The sequence below is a fragment of the Lissotriton helveticus genome, chromosome 2_1 (assembly GCF_964261635.1).
Source record: "Lissotriton helveticus chromosome 2_1, aLisHel1.1, whole genome shotgun sequence".
Classification (NCBI taxonomy): Eukaryota; Metazoa; Chordata; class Amphibia; order Caudata; family Salamandridae; genus Lissotriton; species Lissotriton helveticus.
The window spans coordinates 827,941,357-827,961,467 of NC_136059.1; the positions used below are offsets into that span (position 1 = coordinate 827,941,357).

General features: G+C 41.9%; 1 protein-coding gene across 1 annotated transcript in view; it reads left to right on the forward strand.

Annotated features, from left to right (window-relative positions):
- HSD17B4 (hydroxysteroid 17-beta dehydrogenase 4) overlaps positions 1–20,111 on the forward strand; it is an 867,876-nt gene that overhangs the window by 691,689 nt on the left and 156,076 nt on the right. Inside the window, exon 20 of the mRNA XM_078675560.1 lies at positions 13,776–13,862. Within this exon, the coding sequence (XP_078531686.1) occupies positions 13,776–13,862 (87 nt within the window). The remainder of the gene's footprint in view (positions 1–13,775; positions 13,863–20,111) is intronic.

Below are 20,111 nucleotides of genomic sequence, written 5' to 3' on the forward strand. Positions count from 1 at the left end.
ATGAAAAGGACAAAAGTTACAGATTATGTAACCCAGTACGTTTTCTCAGGAAGTCCAGTATAGACCCTGAACGTGAATGAAACTTTTTTTTTCAATGTAAACAGTTACGTGGTGCGCGCATTGGATCGCTGAATATCGCTAACTTTTTAACAATATGCATGCATTGTAGCCGTTTTTTATACCATTTATTATAAATAGCTGCTGAACGTCTCTCAACATTCCATTCGGAGGAATTAAGGAAGTGTTGCCGCCATTTTGTTAATACGACTCCATATATTCTACCGAACAAACGGTGAGAACATGGAAATAGAAAAAGGTATAGATTATCTAAGCGAGTACGTTTTCTCAGGGAGTGCACTATAGACCCTGAACGCCACAACATTTTTTTTTCTGAAAAAAGTTACGGGGTGCGCGCACTCGATCGCGCAACCCTATTTACAAGACTGTGATTCACATGCTTTATAAGTAAAATTTAATGCTGCAAATGCAGACGACACTTGAAGATCGTTTCAGATCTTTAAGTTTACTTATTTTGCCTATTATGTAAAATTACAAAAATATACAGTTTATAGAATTCTCATTTGCTGTTTAACATCTGTTAACATTAGAATCAGTTCAAATCAGAAAGTATTGGCCGCCATTTTGTAACTGCGAGTGAATATATTGTACTGATCAAAAGGTTAGAACATGAAAAGGACAAAAGGTACTGATTATGTAACCCAGTACGTTTTCTCAGGAAGTCCAGTATAGACCCTGAACGTGAATGAAATTATTTTTTTCTCCGTAAAAAATTACGTGATGCGCGCATTGGATCGCGCACCCCTATTTACAAGACTGTGCACTATTACCTTTTCTCACAGATTATAAGCTGCACATATTAAATACACCATAATTTACTTATTTCACTAATCTTTATCAAACTTTAAGTAACAGTTCCGCTAACACTGTAACAATATTCTCATACGTTAGTTTGTGAAAAAAATAAAAACTATTCCATACTAAATGTAACTCTCTTTAAAAGTTTTCCGTTCCGTAACTACACTACACTCACCTAACATCATTTCATTGCGTCACTTCTCCACTAGTCATAAGTACACAGAGCCTTATTTATGAAGCCCTTGCACCGCCGGTGTGTCACTTTTAACATAGGAAAAAGTAACGCATCTATGGTGCAAAATTTTCATAAATGAGGCCCACAGTGTCAAAAATATCAATGCCGCACATAATCGTTCACATCCAGGCACTACCAATTGCATAACTTGTTTAACATGAAGCGCTGTAATGTTGCATGTGTCTTCAATGATAAACCGGTATCTCCTATTATGCCTAATTTTACCATAACACTCAGCAGTAATTATTTATTTTCAAGCAATGTTAATTACTATGACTTTTTAATATACGACAAACTTTAATCTGAAATAGTCACTCTGCAAATGTTTCTCTGTAAAAATGAACTTCACCCACCCACGCATGGGAACCTTGATGTTTGCATCTGGCCGCGAAATACGGCCTTGAACTCAAAGTTCCATCCCAAGACTTGAACAACAGCCTTATTGTCCCAAAATCAAGCTACCCGAGCATCTGTTCACAAACATATCTCAGTCACTTAGCTAACAGTCGCAGAAAACTGCATATCTTATTAAATAGTGACCTTCCTTTACAATTTTCTAACGTGACTCTCATAATCTTTAAGGCTCCTCCACTTTCCAGCTGCACTATTTTTTTTACAACTACTAACCAATGCTTTGGTGCTTTTTTTGCACCAAATCATTTAAAGGCATTCTGCTACTCTCACTCCATACTGTCTGATCTATGTTTCTGGACATCCTCATCTATTACCAGCAGCTGCAACCTTTGTATTCCTATTTTTGTTATTACAAAATGGATGTCCGTCCCGCCTTTGGAAACGAGCTGGAACACTTACAACTATTTCGCCACAGAATGCTTGACGAGTATGGCATTCTGCCACTCGCGACTTTGAGTGCATCATATGGATTATCGTTTCGATTTACCTATTTCACCTGTGTGCAGCCTGTATTTCATTGCCTGAGCTGTGATTTCATGTGGGCCCTGGACTTATGTCTCTGCAACTCAGTACCTCCTGAAGTGAATTACAATCATCTCATGAATCCATTACTTGATCATGAACAGCTTTGTTCCGACGGAGGGATTATGGCCTTTGCAGCGATACATGGAGTTCTGGGTCATTGGAATATATTCGCAGCGGCGCAAGATTTCTTGGCACACAGCTACATTGAAAATTCACCGAGTTCTCCTCTGATGCTACTAGAGGCTCCGGTGATTAATGACCATGTATGTTCATTTCCTCTTCTCAATTGGATGGCTGACTTGTTTTCGGATGATAACAATGACTTTCTTTTAGAAGCAGTTGCCACTTACTTTGCCTATTCAATGGAAGAATAGCTGTTCTGCAAACCATTGACATCTTGACTGTTTTTTCCCTTCCTAATTTTTCTTATTTTTTTTTATTATTATATTTTATATAAACTGACCTATTGGCTTTACTAACATTGGACATTGTAATTTCCTACTGGTGTGAATTTTTTAAGTTAAGTGGAGTTAATTTTTTTTCCACACCTCCTCCATTTTGTTCAAAACATTTCATGATGCTCTAATTTCAACAAATCACTACCTTATGTTATCTTATCTGATTTAAAATATTCTCGAACCAAGGCTGCGTAAAATATGATTAAATGTGCCCTGAGAAATGTGTAAAGTTACAATGACTTTTTATATGATTTTATATGGTTTATCACCATTCTCCCTTTCTACTCCTTATTTCCGCCTCACACACATGTGCTGCTTTTAATTTATGCCTATTGAAAGATTTTTGATTCATAACTAAAAAGTTTATGATTACCCTGATATTACCATTGCTTATCAACCTGTATGATATATTGTGTACTGAAACCTTTCAAAAAATTATATCAATACAATAGTTGTTCTGAGTACTGATTTTCGAATGTCCCTGCACATAACGTACATGCACCTCGAGCCAAATTCTCCCTTTTGGCGCGTTTTTCATTTCCTTTCACAATACCACACAACAATCTTGTTACTGCTTTGTATGCTGTAAACTAACTGTAAATGAAGTGATGTTTAACCATTACTATTTTCATATATGATTACTGAACTTAAAATCAAAACACACCTTCTTGCATGCAATATAAATAAATATATTTGATTGCGGGGCTGTACAATGTTTTTTAAACGATATTCATTTTGCTTCATACTACATTTCCATCATTTGTGTTCTATGAACTAGTAACTATACCCACTATTTTCTTTAGATTATGTTTACTTGTATTAAATAAAAAACTTTCTCTCCAAACACTGCATCATTGAATAAAAATTTGAAATTTATACGTTCCCTCTTTTAACCCATATTCACAACTGAAATAATTTATACTAAAACTGTATTCATGTGCTTTACATAATCTCAGCTGCACTCAATTCATGTTTTCTTATGTCAACCTGAATTTTTCATACTTCAACCCGCTGGCCTGTGACGGTCAGTCAACCCTTTCATTACGAGTTGTGAACCATAGCATCAATCGTACCTCTGGCAAAAAAATTATTTATTACTGTAACAAAACTCCGCCGCAGTTGTGCTTCACTCAGAGTATTAATCACTGCTCCCTCGCTTTCACAGAGCACACGCTATATCCTATTTCAGTACTTATCACCCTTTCATCTCCACTATAACAACTGTGTCTGCCTGCAGAACAAACTTCCTTAGCTCAGACTGAACGCACACATACACACATACACACACTAACATAACACAAAGCAACTAATATAGAAAGCAGGAGTGAGATGAAAATGGAGTCACACTGTGGTACACAGAAACCTCTATATATATTTGCTCTTCTTTTTTTTTTTCTTTACAAATTTTTCCCAAATATTTGCTCTTCTACATCAATTTATAAAAGGCATATACTCCACGAACCTGTCTACAACCTCATGGTCACAATTTTTCATTTAATTGTACTGGGACACCTCTCCTTCTCACCCCACCCCCACCACTGCATTCCTCGGCCGCAAACCGCACTGTAATTTTTTCCTTAAAGTTTAAAATACCAAAACCATTACCACTTTTTTTCGACAATATCACATTTAATCAACTATTTTTCTCTCTACCTGCATTATCTGTACTCTACCAATTCCTTTTTTTTATCTGTAACCAACTTTACAAATTATGTGCAAACGCTCCCAAACGTTTATTAACTTCTGTCTATTTCATTACATTTTATTTTCTATTTATTCAGTTTTCCACAAATACATTCAAAACTATAATTCTGACTTGAAAGAAAGTGAAGAAACGGCGAACAACCCCCATTAACTTCACAGAACTTCAGCCCCTCCCCCTCTCACGTCTGCTGTGGAAGCCCAAGATAACACACATCCCAGATACACACAGAGCCACACCTGAACGTTTCACATCTCTATAAAGAACCATTTCAATATTACTTAGGCCTCGCACTTGTTATACCCATTCTAAGAGCCCCTCCACCTTAACTCTACCTACTGATTACACGTTCATGTCCCCCTACAAAAAAATCATTTTTTATCGTCCTTCCCCCCCCCCCCAAATTTCGTTGCAGATCCGTCTCTAAGTAACATTTAATTCATAGACCTAACAGTAGCTCATAACTTCAAAACATGACTGAACTCCACTATCCTTAATCACATTAATTAATCGTAATTTTAAACTAATAATTACAAAGAAACAATGTTCCAAAACATTGATGTAATAAAATGGAACATTAGTTGAAAACATATCAAACTGTATCAAAGTCAAAAATGTGCTTCCTTAGACACAGTAACTCACATAATCAAATATATTGATCAAACCACATTTAACGGTACATCATAAAACAAACAGTTATACACTCACCTTTACCAATGCTTTATCAGATGTAGAACAATGATAGTTGTACAACGATAGCCGTTTGACGGAGCTCTCAATAATACTTCTATCACTGCAACCAAAGAATAATGGCATAGATTTTCTGTCAATACACACTCATATATGTCTCTTCAACCAATCATATTTGTTCCCGCACAATTTCATATTCAAATTAACATTTCAGTTGGTTATCCTTTCTATATTTTCAAAGTCACATAACGGTCACCCTTCACCCTCTGCCTTCTCTGGCTGTTACCATGGTAACAGCTCAATCTGCACCTGCCTGAAGGCACAGGTCAAAAGTTCATATCTCAACGTTCTAAATCCAAGCAAAAAGGATAATTTCCCTCCAAACACACCTGCCTATCCACTCTTGTTTTACATTTCTTTTTTTTCCACGACCAATAGAAGATTTGTTTGTAATAAAACTATAACATACAGCGTAGTCTTCAATCTTGAAGTATATCAATTAACCAATCATGTTCAGTTTTTCTTTAACACCAAACCTCACACACTTTTTTTATCGTGACTTTCACCATCTACTTGCCATTCCACTTCAAGAACCCATCGGAGTACTACTGCATCTACCTTGAAAATGAAGGTTTGGCTTGTAGGACACAGTTATATTCACTGGAGTGAAAAATATGCTGCAAACAGACGAATTTCTAACCTTGATTTACCAAATGTGCAGATTACGTGGATTGGCCAAAGAGGATTAAGATGTCACCAATTGATACCATTGGTGAAAACTTTTACGCATCTCCCTGAACCTAACCTGATAATTGTGCACTGTGGTGGGAATGATCTAGGCACATTAACATTAACAGGTGTAGGTCTAGAAATGCTTCTAAAAGACACCTTTCGTCAATTGATGTCACTTTTTCCTCGAACTGTCTTGGTGTATTCAAATATATGCCAAAGACAAAAATGGAATTGGTCCAATGAACGTTGTCCACAGATTGAGAAAGCAAGGAAACATGTAAATAAATCTGTTTCTGCTTTCCTCAGAGAATATAACATGGGTTCTATATACAACAACAACCTACGTTTCAACATGGAAGGCATCTATCGGAGAGATGGTGTTCATTTCACGGATAGAATTTTCCTCTGTAACATGAGACTCTGCATCGGAACTTACTTATAAGTTCAGCAAAAACTCAATTAACACAAGGGCTCTTTTAAGAGCCACCTTAGATCTAAACATTCAAACTTGTAATTTATCTCCATCTTTCTTTATGTTTTTTGATCGCCATGCGCGACCTCGTAACTTATTTGCGAAAAAACGCTACTTTTAGACTTTCGTCATCCTTAATAAACCCCTCAAGAAACCTACAAAATCAAACACTCTCCACCCTGCTCCCTTTCCATTCTCACCACTATAGTTTTTCACACTCTTGTAAATAGGGGCGCGCGACTGAATGTATGCACCCCGCAAATTTTTTCTCCCAAAACAAAATGGTATTTTCGCGTTCAGGGTCCATACTGTACCCCCTTAGAAAACCTACCCAGCCAGACAATCTCTACCTTCTCCCCTTTCCATGTACTAACCCTTTGTTCTGTATTATATATTCACTCGCACTAACAAAATGGCGGACAACACTTCCTGATTTCCTCCGAATCGAATGTTGACAGACGTTAAACAGCAAATCACAATGCCACTCGCGCACACCCGCATAGATGCGCGCACCCGTGCTCGCTTATAGATATATAACTGATTTCAACTTTAATTTTCTCAGCAACTACTGAACGGATTTACATCATTTAAACAAAAGCGTGATCTGTGACCCACACTCTACCTTTCTACCAAATTTCTTATAAATCCATTCAGCCGTTCGAGCTGTAGCCGTGTCTAAACGTCCTATGGAAAATAACATGGGAAAAACACGTTTTGGGACCCCCCTTTTATCTCAGCCCCCACTTCACCAATCCCCCCAAAACTTTCACAGAATGAGCGCAGCTGACCTAGCCATCTTCTTTGAGAAATTCGCAAACATTCGTCCACCAGGGCCAAAGTTATTCCCAATAGAATGTTGCGGATTTCCTATGGAAACTAGGTCCTAACTATAACTACCTACTGGCGACCGCCAGTAGGTAATATATATATATATATATATATATATATATATATATATATATATATATATATATATATATATGTATATATATATATATGTATATATGTATGTATATATGTATATATGTATGTATATATGTGTACCAACTCGATTTTAGAGTGGACGCCCACAGCCACTCTCAGCGGCGGGGCGGAACGGAGTTGCAACTCCCAAACATCCAATAATCCTCGTTCCAAACGTTAATGAAAAAACGAAGTCCGGGCCCCAAATCCTTAGTTCAGCGTGCGTGGATATATATATATATATATATATAATACTTACTCAAAAAACAAATGAATCCGTTCTGTAAGTAAAAATGGCTTACTCCGGGAAAATTTACATGCCGAAATTTTGTGCTTACAGGCCTTGACACAGCAGGATAACTATATCCTCAACCCTCACATTATAAGCACATTACTAGCCTTTTATTGGCCATAAGTGATCTAATACCAATGCCAAACGTGCCAGCTTCCCATGCGATAGTTCTCCAGTCTAGCTTGCCCGCAGTCCGCTACCATCTGCTGCTTGTCTACCTGCTGCCCTCTGTTTGTGCCTCCTCTGCTCGTTTCTTGCTCTGTCTCGCCTTTTTTCTGGTCTCTGTTTTACCTTTCTTACTGGTTTTTCTGACCTCCATTTTGCCTTTTGCTGGTTTCTCTGCCCTCTGTTTTGCCTTTGCTGCCCTCTGTTTTGCCTTTTTCTACTAGTTTCTTCCGTCTTCCCGCCATTTATCTCCTCCCGCCATTCAACACCCCGCAGGGCCTGCTTAATGGAGGACTCAGTGCAACCCCATTGAGCAGGTCTTCGTGGGAGCATCCCCCTACAGAAGTTCCCCTGTCCAGCTCGCCCACAGTCTGATACCCTCTGCTGCCTGTTTACCTGCATCCCTCTGTTTATGCCGCCTCTGATTTTTTCTTGCTCTGTTTTGCCTTTTCTGCTCATTTTCTACCCTCTGGTTTTCTTTTTTACGTCCTCTATTTTGCCTCTTTCTGCTCGTTTTTCTGCCCTCATCTGCTCTGTTTTGATTTTCCTGTTTGTTTATCTGCCCTCTGTTTGGCCTTTTCTACTCGTTTTTCTGCCTTCTCATTTGCCCTCTTCTGCCCTCTATTTTGCCTTTTCTGCTTCTTTTTCTGCCCTCTATTTTGCCTTTTCTGCTAATTTTTCTGCCGTCTGTTTTGCCTTTTCCGCTTGTTTGTTTTTCTGCCCTCTGCGTTTGCCTTTTTCTGCTAGCTTCTTCCCTCTTCCCGCCATTTCCTCAATACCTGGCTTTTCAACGGAAACCTCACACCCCAGCGCCCAGATACCCCATACCCCTAGGGGTGACAGTGCCATCCTTAAAAAAACACCACCTGCAGCAATCACTGGCTGGGAATTGTCACTAGTGTCCACAGGAGAATGGACAGTGTCACCTGAAGATACAAAAGGAGAGAAATAAGCCAGTTGGGGATCAATTATTTTCCTTTTCCACACACTCAATGCTCAGTTTTTGGATTACTAGCATGCAGAGATCACAGAACTGTCGAATAAACAAGGATTGATCTCAGGCCTTGCAGTTTGACAGTTTGAAAGAGAATGTTGAGAAGGACGGAATAAAGCCCACAGTTCTGTCTGGACTATAGTGGAGTAGAAAGAGTGCCTTCGAAGGTCTGTGAGGGTCAAATAACAAAATGAAACGTGACTTAAAAGCTTGGGTAAAAGCGCAGTTTAAAATGGCAATAGATGGAGAAAAGGTCCACAAGCAGCCCTTTTTAGCTGGAATAAAGCACCGTTGTCTGTCCTCCCAGAAGAATTAATTACACACACTGAATCAACATTCCCATTTCTATGTCAATGTGAAAAGCCCAGACTTGTGTGCATCAGTGAGATGTGACTGTGAGTGCCTGAAGGTCCAGTAATCCATGAGTTAGTCTGTGTCCATTGCTTTCATAGCTTCGCTCAATTCAAGGGATTTACTCCGTGTTCAGAACACATAGCACTATATTTTAAGCAATGGTACTGCCATATAAATGATCTACATAACATTCTACTCATGATCTCCTTGCATCTTCCAAAGATAAATCTTATTTAAAATGGAGAAAAAAACTAGAGCCAGCACGTTCTCTCATTAGCATCTCAGCCAGCTCTAGGTTGTTTTGTCTCCTGTCCATCTGGTCTTCGACATTCTGATGTCCGATCTAACCAGAACAATACTTGTAGGTACTGGTTGAGCGCCTGTTTAAGTGCCACACTAATGTGTATATAAATTGAGACCCATTTCTTCCTTTAAAAAACGAAATCCATAAATCAGGAGCCAGGCCTGTACTGCTTATATTGGAGTTTGGTAAGAATGATCACTGTACCAAGGGAAAATAGCTTTCTGGAATCCTTGCATCTCACCTACGTGTTCATTATCAGAATGATTCGAGATTTACTGACATGGAATAAATATAATTTTCTTTAATCACCTGTCATTCAGGATACATCTTTTACATGCATTCTCTTTTATACCATCAGTATAGTGAATGCTCAAAAGCCATGCATGTCAAGGGCCTCAGATGCAGGTTCTTCTGACGGGTCAAATAGCTGGATATGTCCATCACAGAGGGCAGAGCCTTGGCATGCGAGGCCAACCTTCAATCTAAGCTTGTGTTTTGCCAAAGATTTGAAGTTCTGGATCTGGGACTTCTTGAGGACGAGGACTGGATTGAGGTGATAGGTGGTCCCAGGAGAACTGTGGTAGCCTCTCAGTTCGGCCTCATACAACTCAAATTATTACACAGCGCATACCTCACAAGGACGTGGCAGTTCCGTATGGGGGTGGCTGGCTCAGGGTGCTGCCTACATTGCAATGATCCCACGTGGGGCCTACCGGACCCCTTCTTGGGCTGCAGAGCCTCATCGCACTTTGTGCGGGGGGGGGCAGGGGGGGGTATTGGGAACCTTAGAGATGGTTTTGGGTTGGAAGATCTCCAGAAATCTGAAATTGATTATGTTGCACATTGTAGGGGTAGACAGATGTAAAAGGGCACTACTTCGGCTAGGTCTGCTGATTGCTAAATGAGACAATGCACAGGCGGGGAAGGACGCAGCAGCCCCTCCCCTCGACAGATGGGTGAAGGGTATGGATCTCTGCCTTTGCCTAAAAACCAGATATACCAGGCTAAGGGCTTGTCCACAAAGATATTACAAAATCTGGACCCGCTGGGCCTTGCACCGAGGGATACACCTTGAGCCATGCTCCCCTCTGCTCTGGGACAGGGAGTGCTAGATACGTTCCTTCGAGGCCACCTCCTGTTGACTTTCGGGGGGAGAATGGTTCATGTTCATGCTCGTTTTGTAACATGTTTGTGGAGCTCATTGTGCAGCAGTGTAATATTATCGTCCGACTCAACTTAATTGGGGTGACTGTTTTATATCACGCCTGACCGTGTTAAAAGTTCACACCCTAATAAAAAAGTTTTTAAAAAAACAAAACCCAACTTATGAAAAGGTATAGAGTGGGTTTTTGGTCAGCCTTCTTCACCCTTTTGCTTTCATATGTTTTTCATAGTGTCCCATTGCTAATATAGGCAATCTGTCAACGCCATGGCATTTTTAGGGCGTTTATATTGTCCCATGTTTGCTCCCATTACATTCTGCAGATTCAAACATGACGTAGAACTTGAAATTGAGTCCCGTTTTGCGTTCTTTGATGTATTTACATGTCTGGCCCAACAACAGTTAATTGCTAACATGAAGATTTGTTGTTTGCTGTTTGGATGTTCAAGGCTGTCATAAAAGAAAAGGCACTGTGTTATTCGCTAATAATCCTTGGGCATTCACTTGTTTTACTTGTCTGTCTGTATAACTTGCTGTTCGATTTACAGCTGATTTTGTTCACAAAATAAAGAAGTGCAGGCACTTAGGTGTTCTTACACATGTACTGAAAATACTGTCCCTTTGTCAATTTTAGCTCCTATGGACAGTTTTGCTGTATACATCTTTTAAGTTCACCATTTTAAATTCCCAGCTAATATTCAATCTCGCTTTCATAACACTTATTTGCAGGTGGAGCTTCACTCTTATCAAGGAGTGTGCTCCAGAAAGGGAACATTTAAAAACTATTTGGGTTAGTTCATTGAAGTGAAACTTTACATGAGGGAGCCTGAAGGCTTCCACTACAGTACCACAGATCTTGCCAAAACTACTGGTTCACAAAACACAGTACGCTGCCACCACCACTCTACCTGATACACCCATGACAGGGATCAGTAGTCCATTGTCTGACAAATGAGGGTGCGCTTTGGAACTTCTTCAGGTCCTGCACTTCATAATAGTCCGAACCTTCAAATATCAGGCAAAGATGTTACGTCCTACCATACTATGCTGTATTTACATGAAAGAATGCTGAAGAACTTTCTTGCTAACATCCATTTGAATTCCATCCACAAGGATGTTTGTCATCTCAGTGGCTGCCAAGAAGACCTGTTTCTATTTATTTTCCTCACATTCCCTGTTGATCTCTCTATCCCACCTTCGTTTTGCAGATTTGAAAACCTCACTTTGTTTCAGCTTTAATCTTACCATAATATCTCAACACTAGGTGATGTACTGTGTTGCTTTTCTGTGTTTGTTCTACAGGAGATAGTACAGGTTTTGTACCTGCGGATTCTACTTGTGGGTTTTGTGTGATAGGTGCAAGTAATCCCTGATGTTTAAGTATTTATAAATGTTTAAGTTTGAATTCCATATTTTCTACTTTTCTGTTGTCAGCGAATTGACAGACTTCTTGACTTATATAGCTTTCTACTGTATCTTATTTGACTCTCTAGCCCTGTATTACTATTTAGTGGACCTTTGAGCCCTCTTTTTGACTCAAATCTCTGTTCCCCGCCGGTTGCTACTGTGAGAATAGTGACTTTTGCTTCTAAGTTTCGACTTACTTGTCCTTTTTTCCACCTAAAGAAACTTTATGGATGAACCCTTAGTGGGGAAGGCACACATCTATTTATTGCTCTCCCTCTCATCTTTGGTAGAAAAAGGAAATACGTCAAGTGTTAGACACACAAACAACGTGGCTTGATAAAGCATATCCTGAGCAGTAAGACCTAGTGCTTCTGTGCTGAAGTGACATTTGATGTAAATCTGTAATCATATTTCAGATTATCTCAGGTTAATTGTATTGTTTGACTAAGACCAGAACCCCCACACCTCACTCAGTTTTAGGTTTTGCCCTAATATCATCTATTTGTAGTTCAGATATCTCTGAACCTGGATTGTGGATTGCATTTGGTTCATCTCACTGCTGTACACATGATTTCTTGCTTAACTCTTCCTTCAGTGCATGAAAGCTTATTCACATTCATATAATTCTTTACTGGGCAATGGTCAGTGCTAAATTTAAATAGTGTCTTTGTTCTCTTGCTATTAATTGTACGCAGGAACCCATCTGGCTCAAACAACGGATTTAGTGGTGTAATTTCCTTCCATGGTCGCAGAATGTCTAATTTCTACCAGGGTCTTTACTATATTTCAAAGGCTCCAATAACTTCAGGGCTTAATGTCGCACTGGACAATTAATATAACCAAGCATGCGTCATTGGCTGACTTCCATTTAATAAATTATTTACTGCATGACCAGAATTCCCCCCTTAAGAGCATGAGATGAAATGCTACCAACATTCAGAAGGGGGCATGAGATTAGTCCTTTTCCCCTGGTCTGTAGCATTAGACATGGTGGACATCTTGATCCTGTTAGGGAGACTGGCTTCAGTAAACCATGGTGATCTGAGAGCTGGAGTGTCACTGATCTTCAAGTTATGTCCTATGGAGAGGAAAGTTTGCCTCATTCTACCTTACATTTGTCTTGTCTGTCATCTTTCTAATTTTGCACAAAGACTTTCCTTTCTAGTTAATGGGGATTGTCAAGGCAGGTACAGTTTTTCTGTTAAACACACAGCACTTGCACTGTTCTTAAGAATGGGGATATTAGTTTTTATTCCAAATTTGCTTCAATGGATAGCACTCAATTTATTTTTTTATCCTATGATCTACATCTTCTGATGAAGGGCAACTCCTGTCCAAAACGCATTGAGAGTAGAATAAATAATTCGGTTTGAAGCGAATTACATATGAAATGTACAGCCAGAGTATTGCTAAATTATTTCTGTGATGAAAACATATCTTTCAAGAAAAATGTTTTAACAACATTTTCCCTGCAAAGAAGATACTAATGAAGAAACTGGATGATATTACTAGATATACAGGTTTGAATTGAATGATTAATTTGATTAACATATAAGGTACCCACAACCAGAGTTTGGGGACATGCTGTATATAGAAAAGAATGCTGCAGACTGTATGGATATTACATTTTGTGATATAATTAATGTTGCTGTTGTCTCATTCTGATGGCCCCGGATAAATATTTTATCTGCCTTAAGGTCATTCTCATTGATCGGTATTTCAGGCAAATTTTCTAACCCCTGTTTTCTGTTCTGAAACCTCAATGGCCTATTTCCAATGATCTTGCACATATGCCTCCTATTTATGTTGCTAGCACTGCTAGCACTGTGTCTGTTGTAACCTTTGTGTGCAAAGCAGCAGAATCAGTTTTCACATTGTTTTTATTTAAGTACCGTTGGCTATTTTTTGGGTCTATATTGGACAGTTCTTAGCTGTGACATCAGTACTTGTGGATATGTTGTGTTGCAAAGATACAAATGTATTATTGTAATCTAAATCATTGTGTGATGAAATGCACAACATTTTTGCAGGTACGGTTTGCAAAACCAGTTCTTCCAGGCCAAACCCTGCAAACAGAGATGTGGAAAGAAGGAAACCGGATCTACCTGCAGAGCAAGGTAAGGATTTGTGAACATGTAGATGTGACGTCCTGTATTTCCCCATATTTGCAATTGATGCCTTCCTGTCTCCACAGTGAGGATTTGTGCTTGAGTATGACAGACTTGCACAGTTAATAGACCTAATAGAGGACAGAGAATTTGCTGTCTGTTAAAACTAATAAACTAGACTTATTATTTTGCAACTGTATTGTATTGCAATGTTTACATAGTGCTTACAGTCCCTAGGTAGGGCACTGAAGCGCTTCCGTACATTTCTAGTAAGGTAGACAATGTAGGGTCTATGGTTGAAAGGGTGTTGTCTTTGTTTTGCGATACTATGTGGAAGTGTTTCCATGTCGTGAGTGAAGACCATCGAGGTGCGGTTATTGTATTATGAGGCGTAGCACATAGCAGTATGGTGGATGCTGAAGCATGAGGAGCAGACGTGCAATTTGAAGGTTTTCAATATGCTGGAAGCTTTGAACTGCTCCACCGGTCCCTTTATGGTATTACTTATGATTACAGTCTGCTTAGCTGGTTATTACACTAGGTTGTTCATATGGTCCTGAGCTGGCATGGTTGGAGGGCAAAGAATTAGAGAGATCTGCTGGGATAGGCATTTTTACTATCACCTCATCTCGGGAAACATCCTTTATAACAAAACTTTCACAAAGCGGTACCATTACCACGCAGGTTTTACAACGCAAGTCGTTACAACGACTTGCGCTGGAGGGCGCTGTAGGATAGGGAATAGTTTAATTTACTATCCAACACCTTCCCTACTATCCACGGGGACTGGAGTTGTAATAGTAAATTAAACTATTCACTATCCAGCGCCCCCCAACGCAAGTCGTTGTAACGACTTGCGTTGTAAAACCTGCGTGGTAACGGTACGCGTTGTACCGTCATACATCCCCTCATCTCTGAGTGTCATTGTGAGGTGTAAAGTATAGTGTATAGATACTTGCGACCTGCAGTGGTGGTCTAAATTAGAGTCCACTAAATTGTTCACCAGTGTGGGACACATCTCTTCAGATGTTTCATGCCTGTTCATTTGGTGATGACTCTTTGTTGGCTGTACACTGCTGTTGATGGACAACCCTCGTAGCAGATATGTCTTATGTGAAAGTAAGAGGTATAAGTTCCAATTGTCTGTTGACCGCTGTGCATTATTGTCTTATTATTAATGTGTGCCATAAATGTTATACACGTCTGTGGCCGTCAGGGGACGGAAGAGGACGGGACGGGCCACCCCCCCTTCTTTTCCCACTGAAGTTCACAAAGGTACTGTTTCCATTTGGACCAAAGCTTTTTGTTGTGCACAGTGCCCTAGTAACGTAGCGGGAAACCCTGAGGTGGGGCGTTTGATCGTTATATATATCCTAGCAATTACCGACTTTGAAACGTCCCACTTCCAAAATGACCAAACGGGTAAATAAAACTATAGCCCCCGCGACACGATCACACACCAAGCTGTTGGCAGCTGACCCGCAACCTCTACCAACTTTAACGGCTATCGATAAAATGCTTCAACAGACTATTGGTGTTGTGGTTAACGCTATCGAGAACACAGAGAGGAGGCTATCGATAACCCCTACACTAGGCATGCAAAACCCGGGAAGAGACAGCTCAGCTACCACAATTGATGTCTTGGACACTAGCTCATTTTTGGAACCATCATATGTAGGCTTGCCCTGCAGCCAGATGCCCGCTGAGACTTCTACAGACGTGCAGGAGCATCCAATTATCCTGTCGCCCCCTTCCCCGGAGAAAAGGATAGCAGTACATAAACCATGCATAAGGAAAAAGAAAGGAAATATCTTAAACAAACTGGGTAATAATAAATTGGCAAACCATGACCTGGTGACACCGACTACCAGTAAAATTGGCCCATTGCTAGGAATACCATGCTGGGTCACAAACATGGTTGCCGATTTACAAGCATCCTTGGAGCGGACTATTGTTGCCCAACTTAAGCCTCTGGTCTCAAAACTTGATAAACTCATTGCTGCCACAAATACAAAGGGGGGAGGGATAATCGAGCCAGCCAAACAAGTGAGAAACTCTGTACCTCATGTCATTGATACCCCATCTCAAAGTGTTCCAAGAACTAGAGTTGTGGAAAGTAAAAAACCCCTAGTACAGACCATCAATGGTGTAGCTCCACCAATTCCCCAAAAGTCCACACATGATCCACCACAACACCTGCCAAGGTCTAACGTTCAGAAGCAGGTCTGCCAAGCAGCAGGAAATTCGGCAAATGCCATAGCGAAAGAGACACCAAAAACAAGAGAGGGCGATAAGGGGATTAGTAGCACTACTTCACCACCGAAACAAAGCCAAACATCAAGAACCTTTTCTCGGCAGCCACCAACAATTAACTTACCCCCCGAAGCCCAGTCCTATGTAGTGGCACTTGTAGGAGTTCCTCCATTAACGGAGGGGAAAAGAGAAAGGGAGACTGAGTTGAAAAACAAGTGCATCCAGTGGCTTAGTGTAAATAGACCCCTCCCGGGGAATGTCTCAGGGGACATCCTGTCAGCCAGAAGAGTGGGCTGGAATGGGAGGAGCCCAAAGACAGTAGCAGGTGACGTGATAATTCTGAATTTTAGGGATGCCTCTGCTGTAGGGTATATTTGCAATGCCCCGCATTATAGTTCAGATACGCAAATATGTCCTCTGCACCTCTCGTACTTTTACCCCACTCCTAGCTTGTAACCCTGTCGCCCAAGATTTACACACAATAACAGGGGGGGTTTTCCCTCATCACATAGATCTTTAAATGGGGGGGGTTTTAGGGAGGGCATGTCTTCCTACAGTTCACTACTCCCGATACAGTCACACTGGAATAGGTTCAGTGCTTTGGAAGATGTAGACTGACTTAGTCAAGGAGGAATGTCACCCTTAGAAGCCACAAATATAATACACAGAGGTTCAGGGGCAACAGAGGAAAATATTCTCCCACAAATGCTGAGGGAGGCTCTAAAAGCTGTCAACACAGTAAGGGAAAGGACTAGCAATAGGGGGATTAGGGAAGTTGAAGGATCAGATAGCTCAGAAGAAGGATGCCTAAAGTTGGTCTCCTGGAAAATAGCCGGGCTGAAAAACAAGCTGCTTACTCCTGAGTGGGCCACCGTTATGGCAGCATATGACATCTGCCTGATGCAAGAGACCTGGGCATTAGAAGAGAGCTCGAGTGCGACCTTTGCAACGTTTGACACCTTGGCAGTATCTACAGGCAGAGGTCGCCCGTCGGGCGGGCTATCAATTTGGATAGGAACTCACCTGGGAATCCAAGCAACTAAACTCCAAACAAACTCCTCGGATATCCAATGTATCTTAATAGAACCCCCAAGCCAACCCCTAGTAGCAATAATAAACACCTACTCAAGGCCATCTAGGAACGGACAGGAATCGGCCACATTTACAGCACTGAATTCTTTCATCCAAGGGCTAGACCCCTCTATCTCAATAATCCTTGGAGGGGATTTTAACTGCCAATTTGAACCTCTGGGTAGTCTTGAACTGGGTGACCAAGACGAGGTAGATGCATTATGGCATATCCCGGACCCGAATATTGCCCCTGTCAGGGCATGGACACCACTTGTGCTCCAAATAAAATGTTTCTCCCTTGCAACATCCCTGCGGGCGTGCAATGGGAGATTGGACCCTGACCGCCCAGCAATGGCAACTTTTAATCGGGCAAACAAAACAACATTCATTGACTATTTAATGGTGGATGCCAAAAATTGGGACAAGCTAAAAGAATTTAGGGTTATTCAAAGACAGGACAGCGATCACAATGCCCTGGTAGTAACTTTTAAACCAGGGTCATTCGGATTGACCACCTCTGATCGCTTACCGGCCACGATAACACTTCCTTTCACGCTGACCAACAACAGAAGGAGGGTTAAGTGGCCCCACCTTGTAGATTCAACCTCGAAGCTTGCCAAAATCTACCAACTCGCTATTCCCTTTATAGAGCAGATGGGTGACTCGCCTGGTTGGCAACAGGCACTAGATACGCACAAACAGCTAGTTGAGGTACTAGGGGATGTGTTTTACCCCATCAGTAGAATTAAGAAGCATCTCCCAAAAACACACCCCTGGTTTAATGATGTGTGCAGGAACTCAAAAAAGGAGCTCCTTGCGGCAATTAAGGCAAAGGACAGAGCGAATATTAGGGCAGCCAGACTGTTCTACAAAAAGGAGCTGATCAGGGGCAAAAGAGAGTGGGAAGAAGAGAGGTGGGAAGAACTCAGAGGTGCCCTTGTGACTAAAGATGCCAAACTATTCTGGGCATTAGTAAATTCCGATGCGAATAATGGTGGGGGGATCCCTCTACCAAATATCCCCCCCTCAGTGTGGGAGGCGCATTTCTCTGCACTCTACACTAGCCCTGTGACCAGCTACAGTGACTATCTGGGACAGTAGAGTTAGATGGTCCCTCCTGGATTTCTCCTGCCCAAGCCCCCCCCCCCCACGATGTCGACTGGGGGGGGCCTCGGGCATGGGACACCGGATAGACCATAGGGACACCGAGGCGAGGATGGCCCCGAGAAATGGTGAGAGTATCTCAGCTAAGGAGGTGGAGACTGCAATTATTAGACAACTCCCTAACAAAGCGCCAGGCCTCGATAGGGTACCGGGTGACCTTTTCTGTTCTCAGCCAAAGATCTGGGCCCCGTACCTAACTCTATTGTTTAATGCAGTCCTACTGGGGGCAAAAATACCTGACACCTGGGCGGGGGCCGAGATCGTCCCCATTTTTAAGAAGGGGAGCCCTTTGGATCCGGCAAATTATAGACCAATCAGTCTCCTGGATACTACCCAGAAACTGATGGGCCGGATACTCCTGGATAGAATATTGGGATGGGCGGAGGAGTATGAAGTAATGACTACCCTCCAGGCCGGCTTTAGATCAGGGATCTCGACCACGGACCAACTCTTTAGGCTGCAGGTCCTTTTCTGGAAGACCGTAAGTGTCGAGGGTGGCAGCCTCTACCTGGTCTTCGTTGACCTGCGGGCCGCTTTCGACCTTGTGCCGAGGGAGAGTTTATGGAGGGTCCTAAAAGACCTTGGCCTTCCCCCCTACCTATTGGAGGTCTTGAAGCGGTTTCATGAAGGGAACTATGCCCGGATGAGGTGCGGGAAGAACGGGGAACTATCTGCACGTTTCCCTGTAACCAGAGGTGTACGCCAGGGCTGCGCCCTGGCTCCTACGCTCTTCAGTGTTTATATAAATGGCCTGGTGGGGGAACTAGATAGAGTCAGGGATAGCGATGCCCCTTGGTTGGCGTCAGGTCGGGTGCCTGCTCTGATGTTCGCAGACGACACCCTACTGTTGTCGCGAACATCAACAGGCATCCAGCGGGTTCTGGGCGGTTTTGTTTCATTCTGCGCCTCGCGGGGACTCGAGATTAATTTAGAGAAAACGAAATTTATGATCTTTGGTCCCCCGAAACGCACTCGCCCTAGCCCTACATTAAATGGCACCCCGCGCGAAAGGGTGAGAACCTTTATATACCTGGGGGTCACTCTGACTGAGGACTTTGGTTGGGGCCCCCAGGTAGCCAAATTCACCCTAAAGCTCTCACAGATACTAGGAGGCTTAGGTAAGTTTCAGCGGACAACGCAATTTAAGCCAGTCTCCCCAGCGCTCGAAATCTATAGTGTTCAAGCTAGACCTGCTGTAACCTACGGTGCAGAACTTTGGGAACATTCGAGCATAGCAAGCCTTCTCAGGGTTGAACGGGCCTTTTTGAGGAATCTGATTGGTTTACCTCAAAGCACCCCGCTCATACCCTTGAGATTTGATCTAGGTGTGGAGCCCATCTCTGAACTATTAGCGGCCCGACCCCTCTTGTACTGGAGAAGGCTCTGGACAGTACCTGAGCTGGCGGACTACAGAGTGGAGTTCGCTGCTGTCTGGGGGTCGTTGAAGAGTAAGAAAATACCCTGGTTGCTCCACATCAAAACTATTGCCTATAGAATAGGAATGCCCCAAATCTGGGAGACTCCGGCGGAGAGTTGTCCAGTGGTGCGGAGAACTGAGCTGCTGGCCTCTTTGAGGCACCACAACCTAAGTTTGCTGCACCGCTTGCCAAGTATGGGCAGGTTGTCTTCGGAATTTTTGCAGGTAAAACTTGTGCCCAGAAGGGAGGAATTTCTGGATCTAATAGAATCTCCGCCTGCAAGAAAACTATATACACAACTAAGGCACGGTTGCCTGCCACTTGGGACACTAACCTGCAAATGGACAGGTCA